Source organism: Lithobates pipiens, unplaced genomic scaffold, assembly GCF_037356315.1.
Source record: "Lithobates pipiens isolate NorthernLeopardFrog02 unplaced genomic scaffold, aLitPip1_a1.2 Scaffold_19, whole genome shotgun sequence".
Taxonomy (NCBI): domain Eukaryota; kingdom Metazoa; phylum Chordata; class Amphibia; order Anura; family Ranidae; genus Lithobates; species Lithobates pipiens.
This window is the reverse complement of record NW_027507764.1, coordinates 509,944,564-509,959,908: the sequence shown is the minus strand read 5'-3', so window position 1 is coordinate 509,959,908 and position 15,345 is coordinate 509,944,564. Positions and strand designations below refer to the sequence as shown.

At 42.8% G+C, this 15,345-nt stretch overlaps 1 protein-coding gene across 11 annotated transcripts in view; it reads left to right on the top strand.

The window, feature by feature from the left end:
* Positions 1–15,345, top strand: part of UBR5 (ubiquitin protein ligase E3 component n-recognin 5) — a 113,809-nt gene that overhangs the window by 59,758 nt on the left and 38,706 nt on the right. For 8 of the 11 annotated variants that reach the window (XM_077493128.1, XM_077493135.1, XM_077493133.1 and 5 more), the window contains 5 exons: positions 514–605; positions 692–838; positions 1,676–1,794; positions 6,279–6,417; positions 6,496–6,625. In XM_077493128.1, the coding sequence (XP_077349254.1) occupies positions 514–605; positions 692–838; positions 1,676–1,794; positions 6,279–6,417; positions 6,496–6,625 (627 nt within the window). The remainder of the gene's footprint in view (positions 1–513; positions 606–691; positions 839–1,675; positions 1,795–6,278; positions 6,418–6,495; positions 6,626–15,345) is intronic. The other 3 variants (XM_077493134.1, XM_077493132.1, XM_077493131.1) reach the window with 1 other exon arrangement.

The window sequence follows — 15,345 nt, the reverse complement described above, 5'->3', positions numbered from 1 at the left end:
GTTACAGCTTTCGAGAGCCGATCACGACCGTTAAAAAAAAAATATATATATATATATATATATATATACACACACACACACACACACACACACATATATATATACATACATATATACACACACACACACATATATATATATTTTTTTTTTTTATGTGTGTGTGTGTATATATGTATGTATATATATATGTGTGTGTGTGTGTATATATATATATATATATATATATATATATATATATATATATATATAATTTTTTTTTTTTTTTTTTCTTGATGGGGCAAACATGAACATTTTAATTAAACCTTACTGAACCCAGCTAATCAGTGTGCTAACCAGACAACTAGCATATTTAAATGATTGCCACTAACAGCCTTTTAGTTATCTCTTGAGTAAAGGTTTGCTTTGAAGTCAACAAATCTAAGGTCCCAGGTCATTGTGCATGTCTTAATGTATCCTGTTGTAAAACTTTAGCTGGAAAATGATTACTAATCTTGCACATTGCTCTATTTTCAGGATATATTTGAATGCAGAACATGTGGGTTGTTAGAATCTCTCTGCTGTTGTACTGAGTGTGCCAGGGTTTGCCACAAAGGACATGACTGCAAGTGAGTTCTCCTTCCTTTTCTGCCTTTGTTCAGTTATTGTGTATTTTTTAAAGTAAACCTGGTTAATCTGTTACTGTTTTTTTTAGGCTGAAGCGTACATCACCCACTGCCTACTGTGATTGTTGGGAGAAATGTAAATGCAAGACACTAATTGCTGGTCAAAAGTCTGCTCGTCTAGATCTATTATACCGACTGCTGACCATCACTAATCTAGTGACCATGCCAAATAGCAGGTATCTTTTTTATTATTTTTTTTTAATTTTTTTGCAGCAGCAGAACCTAGATTAGTCACTAAATCAATGTAACCATGATCTTGGTAGAGAAAAGGGTGTTTCCAGGGTTGGACCCTCAGTGGTCCTTGGTCTGTCATGGGTAGGATAACTTTTAGACACAGCCATTTACTGGTTATTGCTGCCTGAACTTCAGTCACCCAACATTCTGTGGAACAGACCACATGATCGAGCAATAGGGTAAAAAAAAGAAATGCTTCAGTACCTTTTTCATGTTACCAAACGCCAACCTGCAGTTCCTTGTCACTGCTGTCAGGTCCGGGACATCTGTGTTGCTTCCCCAATCTTCCTTGTAGAGAAGTATGGAGGGTAGTGTGGAGTAATGGGGTTCTGCTCCCCCAGCTGTTGGGGATGTAGATCTTGTTACTGGCTGTATGTGTGGGAGGAAGCTCCATGCTGACCAGCCAGTAATGAGCTCTACATCCCCAACAGCTGGGGGACCGGTGGAGTGCAGAGTGGCATTGTTTCACTCCAGGACTGATCAACTTGATGGGAGTCTTCCTTTGTTTGGACTGTGAAGTGTTCAGTTGGCACACTTTAATCTGAACGTTGTACATCTAGCTGGCACTCTAGATGTAAGAAAATGGACACCCTCCAAAGACGGCTGCCTCCTTTATTGAGAAATACTAGTTACGAGCATTGAACTGTTTAAAATTACTATTACAGCTATCACCCCTGGTTTTAGACTAAGGACATAACACCATTTGGAGCACCAGAATCCCTTTTTATCACACTTTGATTTTACCAAGGTAATGTCTTTTTATTTTTTTTTTATTTTAGAGGGGAGCACCTTCTTCTGTTCCTTGTGCAGACTGTTGCCAGGCAGACGGTTGAACACTGTCAGTACAGACCACCACGCATACGAGAAGATAGAAACCGCAAAGCAGCCAATCCTGAAGGTATTCCTAGAATTTAGCACTTCGCTTGTTTTGTGCATTTAGAAGCAATAGTGGTTATCTTAAAATAGCCTTGTTCTTCTTTAAAGTGGTCTTTAAACCTCTGAAAAGGAAAAATGAACAAAGAACTTGCTCTATGTAATTGTCTCAAAAAAACACCTAGTGTGATTTTTTTTTTTTTTTTTTTTTTTTTTTCCCTTTATCTCCAAGTCTTCAGTTACTCAACTCTCTGCGCTGTGCTTTGTGTATCAGATACCTGCCTTTTGAAGCTTAGAAATGCTGTGTAAACTGTGTCCTTTAGAAGGCTGTAGAGGAGAGAAGGCTGTAGATACAGATTAAACATATCCTACTTTATTACCTGAGGCCAGTCACTTCCGTGGGGTATATGCAAGGATTTACAACCACTTTCATACTGGGCCAAATTTGGCATTCCTTTCCTACGTGTAATTATCTCCTCTTCCTCTTTTATTTTATTTTTTTTTTTTGCTATAAAATTTACTTAGAACCCCTAAACATATTTAAAATATATATATATATATATATATATATATATATATATATATATATATATATACATTTTTATTTATTTTTTTCGTTTGTTTTTTGAGACTCCTAGGGAATAAAATGGCGGTTGTGGCAATTTGACATCAAGGAATTAGCGCAGCAATTTTTTTTATTTAAATCAAGAAACAAGTTTGAGATATCCTCTGTTACAAACAGTCAATACAAATTATATTTAATCTTAAAGATACTATGAAGTGTGCCCACCAACCATTGTTATGCAAACCCTTACATTCCCAATCATAAACAGCACAATACAGGAGATACCCTCCAACCTATCACAGAAGCGCCGTTTCCATAAGTAAATCAGTTGGAGCTAGAACCGGTGTTTTTAAGCAGCTTCCCCATACCTTCTCAAATTATTTAAAGTGACTACTTCTGTGCTGGTGTATACATTTTTCAAATCTTAACCTAATGCCTACCTGTTCTAGCCACATTTTAGCTGTGGGGGGATCTGGAGCGATCCATTGCATAAGTACGAGCCTATGGGCCTGAAATGGCACCCTCGCTGCTGCCTCCAAGTATTTATCTGGAATGACGCTGTCAGACATGCCCAAAACACATTGTTTAGGTTCCATTGGAATTGAGACCTGCAGAGCTTCGGACATCTCAACATGAGGTGGATTAAATCTCACATCTACCACAAAGAAGTTGGACGTAGTCCCATGCGGTGTACCTTAAGAGGGGTGTGCTATGTCTGCAATAAGATGTGAAGCTGGGACATTCGCTGTGATACATTCAATGAGCTTATCCAAGCATTTTCTCAGCACCCCACCCACAGTTCCCCTGGTATCTCTCCGACATCCATTAACCATCTATCACAGGCTGAGATAGGATATTTGTCCAGGTACATTCCCAGTAGGGAGGCGTAGCAACTGGAAATAAAGCCTTTGGTGGAGGAGGCCTGCTGCAAAAGGGTGAACACCGGTGTGGGCGAAAGTGCAAGATTATCGACCTCTGGGCTTTAATGGCATGTTTTAGCTGCATATAATAAAATGGCATATTCTGCGGAATTTTTAATCTAGACTGTAGTTTGAGCAAATGAGAGCAATACACCATTGTCAAAAATATTTGTTATACCCACCGAGCACCATCTATTAGCATGTTGCAACTTTAGAAGTTCAGGATGTGTGGTTGTCCCAAATTGGGCTATAACTGGTTTGGAAAATGTGCCTCCAATCTCTCTGCCAAAGAAGTAGCGTAGAGTTGCCTGGCATCTGCGACAGCCCCTCTGCCATTGGTTGGCGCTTTGTTGGCCAAATAGTACCCCCATGGGTTCGAAAGTGCCAACCCCCCTACATCTTTGTTTTTTTGTAACTGCTCCAGTTTAATCCTGGCTGCGCCCCCCCCCCCCCCCCCTTCCAGAGCAGGGACCAAAAATTTTTGACTAGCCAAAATACTTTCAGGGGAACTACTACCGTGGAATTATGGAGATGGTATAATAATTGTGGTATGAATACCATTGCAACAATTTTTTTAAACGCATTTTTTTGGGGGGAAAAAACTTTCATGAATGAAAAAAAGATATTAAGCCCATTTTTTTTTGTATAATGTTAAAGCTGTTATGGCAAGTAAATGGATACCTAACATGTCACTCTTTAAAATTGTGCACACTTGTGGAATGACGCCAAACTTCGGTACTTAAAAATCCCCCGGCAGATTTATTTTCTGGTTCCCCGATCGCACAGGCGATGAACAGCCACTATATGATGGCTTTTACATTGCAGCGAGTCACTTCTGACACAGAGGAAAAAAGTGAAGGGAAAGAGCTCCAACATGGTCTGTTCTTGATAGCCTCAGCTCTGCTCCTGTGTGCTGTGAGGGGGTGGTGGGGGTGTCCCCTTCCCTATCAGCTCTTCTCACGGAGTTCTGCATTGTGTAAATTCAGCCCCCCACCCCCCTGTATTCTAAAAGCTCAGACAAGTTATATAAATTATGTACAAATGAGACTACTGTAGATAAACAAAACTTATGTAGAAGGATTTCATCTGTGTATCCCCTGAGGCCAGTCACTTCACTGGGTATATGTTAGGATTTACAATCACTTTACGCCTTCGTTCACACTGAACGCTAGATTGAGATCATGCGAGTTCAACTGAGCTCGCACAATTTCAAACCCATATTTCAGTGCTAGTTGGGGGGTGATTTGAAAGAGATCTATGCAGGTTCATGCACAGATTTCTATTGCTCATGCTCCCGAAGTCGCCAAAAGTAGCGCAGGAACTAAATTTGTAAAATGGTGCAGCGCCGCAAAATCCCAGATTGGGATAGTGTCCTTGCCGGCAATAGGCTGTGATTTGGCTTGTCAAATCTTGCCAATGGGAATGTGGGTTAAATGTGATTGCCACTTTTTCATATTGAAAATTAACTTTCTTCAATGTCCTTTGAGGCTGGGTTCACACCACTGCAAATTGGATGCGGGTTCCCCGCATCCAATTCGCAATAGTAGGAGATTGACTGTCTATGGAGCCGGTTCACATTTTTCCGCAGCGGGTCCAGTGCGTTTTGCACAAAAAAGCAGTGCGTCTTTTGGTCCATATTGGGTCTGAATTCAACCCAAAATTTGAGCTGAAATTGGACCTGAAACAGTGAACCAGGACACACTGGACCCCCCTGCTGTGAGACGGATGTGGCGGCGGTGTGAACCCAACCTCAGGGATTTTTTTTTTTTTTTTTTTTAAGGCTACATGTGCGATTTGATGCAGTCAGCATTTAATCCCAGCATTTTTGGGCACCTGGGAGGCACAGACGTAGTGTCCAGCCCCACTGCCAGCAGCATGTCAAAATCTGGGACAAGTTGATTTATGCCTGGCTGCTGTACCTGTCCCTGAACGCACATGACCTGTCGCCATTTCTAACCTGGTGACAAAGTGGTGACTGATTTCACTCAGGACTACTTTTGTTTTGTTGCAGCTGCATAGCAACTATCTGGATCAACAGTTGTTCAGCAGTAGCTTTGGAGTCTGCTGGAGAAGTGTGAGGCTAGTCTGAAATTTTGCGTTTGGGCATTGAAATCTGTGATTGGCACTGTCCAGACCTTAGTGTACTGGCTGGTTAGCTGTGGAAGGTGTGACCCTGTCTCCTGAAGACTTGCATTGTCAATAATGAAAGTCATGTTGAAGCATCGGCAGCTTTCTTGCTTTTGCACTGTTAGGCACTATTTTAATCACTTCACTTCCTTAGGCCTTTTCAAAAGGTTCTGGACTTGAGAAATGGTTTAAAATTATCCTATGGCTGCATTTATGCCGGCAATCGGCTGTTCAGTAAATGTGGTGCAGGCTGCTTGTTTTTAAGGATCCGTTCACACTTGCCCACACCCTCAACACCAGACTTGAATCATGTTTGGTAGTCCAGTACATTTTCAGTCGCTTTAAAAGTAATTGTAATTCTTAAAGGTTTGCATGTGTTTTTCCTCTTGATCATATCTCTGCCTCTTTGATTAACTTTTTCTGAGCTGTTGGAATTTTTTGCTAAGAGTGCTACCAAGTACTACAATCAAGAGCACTGCCGGAGATTAAACCCTTAGACCCCTTTCACACTGGGGTGCTTTGTGGCCGCTACATTGCTAAAATTAGAGCCTGCAAAGCTGAAAGGGCCGCTCCTCTCTCTCCAATGTGAAAGCCCGAGGGCTTTCACATTGGAGCGGTGTGCTGGCAGGACTTTAAAATCCTGCTAGGAGCATCTTTGGAGCGTTCTGTATACCACTGCTCCTGCCCATTGAAATATGGCTATACTGCCGGCAAAGTGCTGCTGCAGCAGTGCTTTGCGGGTGGTTTTAACCCTTTTTGGCTTTTTCGCTAACAGGGGTTAAAAGTGCCCCGGTAGCAGCTGAAGCTTTGCCAGCCCAGTATGAAAGGGGACTTAGGCATTTGTTTGTGTTGTGTAAATTTCTTCTATTTTTGCTTCTTATGTGAAAAATGATGCAGCTTTTGTTCCAGATTCTGATATGCCAGATCATGACTTGGAACCCCCAAGATTTGCACAGCTTGCCCTTGAACGTGTCTTACAGGACTGGAATGCACTTAAATCCATGATCATGTTTGGCTCTCAAGAAAACAAAGATCCGTGAGTTATTGTGGCTTGTAAAATTTTAAGGTTTTATTGTAAGATTGTCATCGTAATACTTAGTTTTTCCTTTTTCAGTCTGAGTGCCAGCAGTCGGATTGGTCACCTTCTCCCAGAGGAACAAATTTACTTGAATCAACAGAGCGGTACCATTCGCCTTGACTGCTTTACACACTGCCTTATTGTCAAGTGTACTGCTGACATCTTGGTAAGCATTAATGTTTGCTACACCATTCTGCTACTTGTCCTACTGTACATTGCATTGTTTCCTTAAAGTGTTACTAAACCCAGACCCTGCATTCACTATATCTGATCTCCCACAATACACAGCATATGGAAATGCAATAGTTTTAGTAAATACAAACTGCTAAATGCCTATTCTTTTCATACATCAGGGGACACAGAACCATAGTAGTTACTATGTGGGTAATAGGCAACCTTTAGGTGATGGACACTGGCACGCCCTAAGTGCACTCCCTATATTACCCCTCCCACTACTGGGAGTACCTCAGTTTTTTCACCAGTGTCTAAGGTGTTGATCACAAGTAAAGATGCTGTGCTGAGCTCCAAGGGAGCAATCCTTGCTGGGGCTAGCCATGCTGACCGGATCCATTCAAAGTGTCCTTTTTTGGGCCTAATGGAATGATACCCAGGCCTCGTATCTGAAGAAACGAGGTTTTGCCTGTGAATGCTTCTCTTTTTAGAGAGCTAGACCCTGGGATCCAGTACTTTTTGGTAGTAAGACCATAAAGTTTTACTGGCAGGGTGCTGTTGCAAGTCCAGGATTGTGGGTTACCTCTAGGTTCCCCTGCTCCTGAAGGTTACGGAGCCCACTGTGAAGGGTGAAGATTGGGTTTACCTCAGAAAAAACTGTGGCGGGAAGGTAAGTGGAGTTTTCGAAGAAAGATCTTTGAATTTTCTTATGAATATCTCCTTTAAGTATATAATGTTGTCATGCCTATGTGTCACCGCCTTATGCTGGAAACAGCATTGTGCCAGGAGCCATTACTTCCTCCTTCTCCTCTGTGGCCCCCCTATGTTGGAATTCCCCCCCTCGGGTCATTTGAAAGCCCGAATTCACTTTTTATTAAAAAAAAAAAGTGGCGGCCACTCGGCTGTGTTTTTTTATCCAACCAATTACAACCCCCATCCCCCTCTCCCCACGCCATACTAGCTCTGTATGCTAGGCACCTACTATAGTCTAAAACCCCTTCTTTTGAAAAAAACGCTGGGGGGAGGGGCAGATGATGTCATCGTTCTCCGACGCCACATGCACGTGGAGGAAGCTTTTAAAAGCACACTGTGCTGCTGCTGGCTGTGGAGGGACACGAGAGCAGAGCGGTGGCATTACTTCGTGTTTGGGGACACAGGCATTTCCCCTTGACACATTATTACTGCTTCAGGCTGTGCAGTAATGGCAGCATTATATTGCTGGACTATAGAATGCACACTGCTAGGCCTTCTGGTAGTGGCTCTGCTTTGTGCTTCATGCTGAGTGGAATAGGGACCAGGAACTCCTTAAAGGGTTCTAGGGGTTTGATTGTTTTGCAACAACCTAAATCCATTTAGAAAATGTCATCCTCCTCAGAGTGATGCGGCCGGTCAGTTTGAGCCGTCAGGGGGAGACTGATGTTGCAGCAGTGCTAGACTCTTCAGCCCCTATATGTATCGCACAGGAGGTTTTTTCTTCTACCATTTCTAATTTGGAAAAGAAGATTGGTGCTATGATCACTCTCCATAGTGGGTCCAAACATAGCAGATCCCCATCCAGTGCTCAGGAACCTATACCCATATTGAGGTGCAAGGGGCAGGGGATCAGGAAGGTCTTCCAAGAGATCTGGAAGATACTAATATATCCTCTTCCAAGGATCCTAATCTAGAGGGAGTAGTGTCACAAGACGGTTTGCTTGTACACTCCCTTACTAAATTGGTTTGTTCAACCTTTTTTTCTGCCTGCAGCGCAGTCTCTTGATGAACCCACCTCTGGTTTGGGATCACTAAAGCCTCACCCATCTGGGGATGCTTTTCCTAGTCCTTCATGACTAAAAAAGCTTATATATTCTGAATGGGAATACCCGGACAAACAGTTTTATCCTCCTAGAAAGCTTTCTACACTGTATCCTATGGAGGAGGATTTCTATAATAAATGGGTCACTTGTCCCACTTGTGGATAATGCGCAGATGTTAAAGAATCCAACAGATAAAAAGTTGGAATTTCTTTTTAAGAACAACATGTCTCTGGCAAGTTCAGTAGCGCAGCCGGTTCTTGAGGCAATTGGTGTATCTCAATCCATAAGGGATCAGTTTGTGGATATACTTAAGATTCTTCCTGATAAGCAGGCCCAGCAATGGGCTGCCATATCAGATGAACAGTAGATGCTATGAAAGATTCTATCATCCAAGCCTCTCGGTTTATGCTAGGACTAGTGCATTCTCAGAGACCTGTGGCTAAGGAATTGAACCTGTCTTTCTGGACCCTGCTGTCTTGGTGCAATTGCAGCTAATGCCCTCTGCATTTTTATGTTGATCAACAGAATGTGATTTGCCATGTCTCTAATCTCTGTGGGATTTTGTGGCTGAAAGCATGATTTGCTGAACATCCTTTTAAAAAGCATCTTCTACGCATGCATTTTGATGAACTCCCATTTCCGGAATCACTTGATAAATCAAGGATGCCACTGACTCAAACTCCTGCAGCTACTATTTCTCAGTAAGAGTTATTCTCACCAGGTGTCTAATTCCAAACTATGGCTTGTCACTTTTTTTGTGACAAGCCCAGGTTCACAAAGTCTGCCCAGAAGCCTTCCGTACAATAAAGGGGCTAACCCACTCTTAGGAGGGAAATGGAGGACATCTGTTAAATTTTGCTTCAGTCTACGTTTGAGATGCCTCAGATCTCTGGGTTCAGGCTCCATGCACACTAGTGTATGTAAATAAAAAAAAAAAGTGTGTATGTATGTGTGTGTGTGTGTGTGTGTATGTATATATATATATATATATATATATATATATATATATATATATATATATATATATATATATATATATATATATATATATATATATATATATATATATATAATATAATTTTTTTTTTTTTTTTTTAAGATCCTAGAAGCTAATGGTGGTGGTCTATGCACACAATTTTTTGCTAGATGTATTTAAATTTTTATTTTTTTTGAAGCTTCAGTGTTTAGAAGCAGACTTTTTTATATATTTTTTTGTACCGTTTTTGTGAGCATTTTCCCAGCATAAAAAAATGGAATGCTACTAAAAAGGTTCTAACCGCTTTTTTTGAGCGTTTGTTTTCTTCATGTACTGTAAGAATACGATTAAAATGCTAACTCTTCTAAAAGCTACTACAAATGGCACAAAAACGCCATTATCAGCGTTTTTTAAATTTTATTTTTTTAAGCTTCTAAGAAACGCTAGTGTGCATGGAGCTTCAATCTGTAATTTCAAATTGCTAAACAATTTCTATCTTTGCTCGCTCCTTGCCTTGTCCTCCCCAGTCTGGGTTCCAGCATGAGGATGAAAGGAGACAACCCTACTGGGTGCCGTTTAAAAATGGGGAAACTGCTCTGAAAACACCCAATTTGCCTTAACCGCAGCCCTTGGTGAAGAGTACACACTAGAGATCCAGTGGAGCATCGGTGCCCCAAAACCCATGACTCAGGACAGCAAACTTAATCCCCCTATTCACACTGAGGGCATTTTGTAGGCGCTATAGTGTTAAAAAAAAAGCACCTGCAAAACGCCCTAAAACAGCTGCTCTATGCACACAGGCTTTCACACTGGAGTGGTGCAGGGTGTCAGAAAAAGTCCTGCCAGCAGCTTCTTTGGAGTGGTGTACTCACCGCTTCTCCAACACTGCTCCCCTGTGAAATCAATGGGGCAGCGCTGCGATACCGCTGGCAAAACGCTGATCCGTGGTGTTTTGTGGCTGATTTAACCCCTTTTCTGCCGTTGATGCCCTAGGCGGCACAGTGTGAAAGGGGTCTAAAGGACCAGTTCACCCTATCAAAGTCCTTCTCTGCGTCAGTGCTGAGGAACACACAGGGAGAGCCCGATTGATCAGCAAGGTGAACCAGTTTGAGCAAGCACTTTAACAGTGTCTCGTGCCTCGCGAGATGGGATAAAGCCTACTTGGTCCAAGTGAACTAGTTGGGGTAGTAAAGACTGAAACTGAGACACAAGTATTTTGGTAAAGAGCTTCAGCTCCATATTGAGCAATGCGGCCGGTAACTGCCACAAACGGTTATCCCAAAGGAAGGGAAAGATCGTTCTGAGATGTGTGTAGAGAGTGAGGCCAGTGGAAACTATGTAGTCTGTCCTAGGCCGTTAAACACTTTCACCATATGTGGTCCCAGCAGGGGTAGGAGGGTCTTGTAGTACTGTATGGTAAACTCGTCTGGGCCGGGTGCTTTCCCTTGTTTGGCGGACCTCACTGCCCCACTCAGTTCCTCTACGGAGATGGGGATAGAATTCCCCAAACGTTTGGGAGATATCCATTTGGTAAGGAGATATCTATCTATCTATCTATCTATCTATCATTTTTTAATTAATAGGAAGCCTAACATTGGTCTCTAAAGGGCCCTGGCTAGCCATTTGCCACACTCCTCACCAGATTCATATACTATCTTCTTGCAGCTTTAGCTTTGTAACCAAGGGGGTCCAACGGAGACCTGCCGATGAAGATGGGCACCTTTTTTTATTTTTTTATTTTTTTTAATGTTGCAGCTCTAAACAAATTTCTTTGCGTGTCACAAATCCAAATAGAATCCATGAGATTTGTCATTGCTTCTTTCAGACAACTGAAATCTCTAACATCAGTAGGCACACAGGATGCTAGTGTACCCTTTTTCAGTTTACATCTACGCTTTCTGCATTTTGCTTTGGGAGACTGACACTTCGTTTGTGGCACTACCATTTGGACCCTTTTCATGTGGGGTGGACTTTGGCTGTGATATGACCTTTCAGGGTAGACTTGTCTCCTCGCTCCCAATATACAATACACATAAGTAGAAACGCATCCCCCAATAGTTTGCTAGGAGACAAAGGTGTGTTAATGAGCACAATAATCTATTGGGTGAAAGGCCCGGGCTTTCTAGATATCATTAATCAGCGTTCCTTTCACATACACCTGTCCACTGAGTCCCAAGCTGGCAGAGACCATCATGGCTTTCTTAATGTCCTTTTGCATTACAAAACAGAATATCGTCCTAAATGCTTGTAGCTCCCTCTATTGCCATGGCCCATAGTCGGTAGGAAGGAGCCCAGCATTCAGTCCACTCCAAAAGCCTGTCCTGGGTGAGTCTGTCACACTCACAATTTAATCCCAGCAGGGGAGGCTGAAGCTGGTCCTCCTACCCAAGGGGAGCATCCCCCCCACACACTCCAGGGAATAGGAGGAGGAAGGGGCAGAAGATGCACCTTCAAGATACAAACTATCCTTAGAACAAGTAGACAGTCTGTTGAAAGCAGTCTATGCAACACTGGCTTTAGGTGAAGAAAAGAGCATTATCGCTGCATGACCGAATGTAAGCAGGGCTTGGTGAAACAAAAAAGGGTACTTTCCCCGTGCATTCTGTAATCTCTGAAGCCATCAAAAAGGAATGAGCGGATCCAGAGAAACTTTTTCCAAGAGTGCATAAAATATATTTCCCGTTCAGTGAAGACCCAGAGGCGCTTTAGAACAAAGTTCCTAAATTGGAAGCGACATTTTCCCAAGTTTCTAGATCAACAGACTTTGCATTTGAAGACATGGGAATATTAAAAGATCCCATAAATAAAAGGCTGGATCAACAATTTAAAAAGGTTTGGTAATCCATCATGGGTAACCTCAAACGGGATATGGCTACTACCTGCGTTTTTTAAAAACATGGAGTTCTGGCTAAATCGACTAAAAGCATACATGGCAGATTCGCCCAAGCAGGAGATCATTTTCAACCCTGACAGCAGCTGTGGCTTACATTTCTGACGCATCTGCAGAATCTAGAAGGATGTTGGCTAGATCCGCGGCCTTTACTATTGCAGCCCAGAAATCTTAGATGCAAAAGTAAAGCTCCCACCAGGGTCAAGAGGGCCCTTTGGTGGTGAAGTCCATTTCGTCAAAGGGCTTACTATGGTCTCTTCCGACAGAAAAGAGTCACGACAGACGCCAGCATTTGGGGATTGGGGGGGGGGGGCACTGTGATCCAAATATAGCACAAGGAATTTGGTCCCGATTTGGTTTGAGGAATTTGGTCCTCAAACTGTAGGGAGTTAAAAGCAGTCATCCTAGAATTGGCTGCCTTCTTCAAACCTCCAGGGGTCCCATGTGCAGATTCTATCAGACAGTGCCACTGCTGTGGCATACCTGAACAAACGGGGGCACAAGAAGCAAGGCTCTTATTACGGTCATAAGAAATCCTGGAGTAGGCAGAGAATCCTTTTTACTCCCCCTGTCAGCAGTGCATCTTAAAGGCAAACTAAACGAAGTAGCAGACTTCTTGAGCAGACAAAATATTCAGGAAGCAGAATGGAGCTTGAATCCAGAAATTTTCAGTGATCACCAGGATGTGGGGGAGTGGAAGGAAGTGGACTTGTTTGCGTTAAGACGCTCAGCTCTCTCAATTCTTTTTTTTCTGCACTGAGACAGTGGCTCACTAGGGATAGATGCCTTAGGACATCCCTGGAACTTTCATCTGGGCTATGCCCCCTCCCCTTTCAGCTAATTCCACTTGTATTGAAAATATAAAAGGAAAAAGTGTCAGTAATTCTGATTAGTCCTTCTGTCATTTGTAGAATGGAGGAAAATCGGGCCCTTGTGGACTAGTCAAACCATTCTGGCAGCTTCCTCTGACAGGACTTCCTACTTCAAGGCCCAGTATACCACCCAGATATAGCCAGATTAAGCCTCACCGCCTGGTATTTGAGGAGCAGCTGTTAAGGAACAAAGTATTGTTGGACCCTCTAGTGTCCACTTTACTAGCCAGTAGAAAGAAAGTAACTTGAGATATGTAGGCTAAAGTTTGAAGAGTCTACAACTTTTTGGTGTCGTTCGTCAAACCAAACCTTAGACTTTGTGTCGGTATAGGAATTTCTACAAAATGGTGCGGACAAAAGTCTTGCGATTAGCACTCTTAAAGTGCAAGTGGCTGCCCTGGGAGTTTACTTGGGCCAATTTCTTCAGTTCCTTTGGTTACAAGATTCTTTAGGGCACTTACTAGGTCCAGACCAGCTCCTACTAAACATTTAAATGTGACCTGCAAGCCTTCACAAAAAATCCTTTTGAACCGTTACAATCTCGTTAAGGAATTTAACTCTTAAAACGGTATTCTTAGTTGCACTTACGTCCACAAGAAGAATCGGTGAACTACACGCACTATCCTTAAAGGAACCTTTTTTTGTTATTTACCCTGACAGGATTGTACTTAAAACAGATAGTGTTTTTACCAAAAGTAGCATCAGTTCATAATTGGTCGCAGACAACTTTTTGTTCAAATCCTTCTGGGGGAAAAAAAGAATTTATTCCATAACTTGGTTGTAAGAATAATTTTATTACATTACTTGGAAATAACAAGGGACTTTAGGTCTTCGGACTCTTTATTTGGTCTTTTTTTCCACCAAGGGGTCAATTGCTAGATGGCTAAAATCGGCTATTTCAGAAGCTTATTCCCAAATGGTTTTTTTCCCTCCCCCGCTGGGAATACGAGCACACTGCACTAGAGCTCTGGCGACGACATGGGCAGAAAAAGCTGGTGCCACCTCAGATTTTGTAAGGCGGCTAAGTGGTCAAGTTATCAAACCTTTGTCCGTCATTACAGACTGGATCTTCTGTCAGCCAGTGTTCAGGCATTTGGCAGAAAGGTCATACAGGCTGTTGTACCTACCTAGTTGGCAAGTCTCGCTTTATCCTCTCAGGTGCTGTCCTGAAAGATGTTTAGGGAAAATTTACAGTTAGATTTGTGTGTTCCAGCTTGGGCCGGAGGTACTCTGCTACAACTGACGAGCTGTGGGGAGAAGCCTCCTTTTAAAATTTGGTGGAGTTGGTGTTTCCTTCCTGTTTTCTAGTGGGTGGAGCCACTCTCTCAGGTGCTGTCCTGAAAGACTCTTGGAAAACCAGTTAACAGTAAGGCTGCTTTCACACTGGGGCGGTATTCAGGCGTTACAGCGCTAAAAATCGCGCCTGTGTAACGCCTGAAAAAAACCGGCCCCTTTAACTCCAGTGTGAAAGCCGGAGGGCTTTCACACTGGAGCGATGCGCTGGCAGGACGGTGAAAAAAGTCCTGCTAGCCGCATCTTTGCAGCGGTGAAGGAGCGGTGTATTCACCGCTCCTATACCGCTACTACCCATTGAAATCAATGGGACAGCGGCGCTTTGCGGGTGGGTTTAACCCCTTTTCGGCCGCTAGCGGGGGTTAAAACCACCCCGCTAGCGCCCGCACACCGCCGCTAAAACGACGGTAAAGCGCCGCTAAAAATAGCGGCGCTTTACCGCCGACGCTGCTCCCGCCCCAGTGTGAAAGCAGCCTTAGTCTAACTTGAATTTTCTTTAGGAAGTTGCTCATATAAATTCCCCAATTTGACCCCCTGTGTCTCTTTGGGATCTCAACCTGGTTCTTTTTCTACTTCAAAGCTCTTCCTTTTAGACCAGTTGGAAATATTCCTGAGGAAGAAGTCCACTTTAAAGATTGCCTTTGCTGGTAGCCATTACATCTGTTAGGTGTTTCTCTGAAATAGGAGCTTTTTCTGCAATGCACATTGTAATGTTTTGCATAAGGACGAAGTGGTTTTGAGACCAAAACCCTCCTGCTTGGTCTCTTGCCACCTCGGTGAGGACATTTTCCATTCCCTCTGTCCTGCCACAAAACGTGACAAGATAATTACATTGCCTGAATATGATCATGGTTGTCTGCGTCTACCTGAAAGCTTCAACCTCTAGTT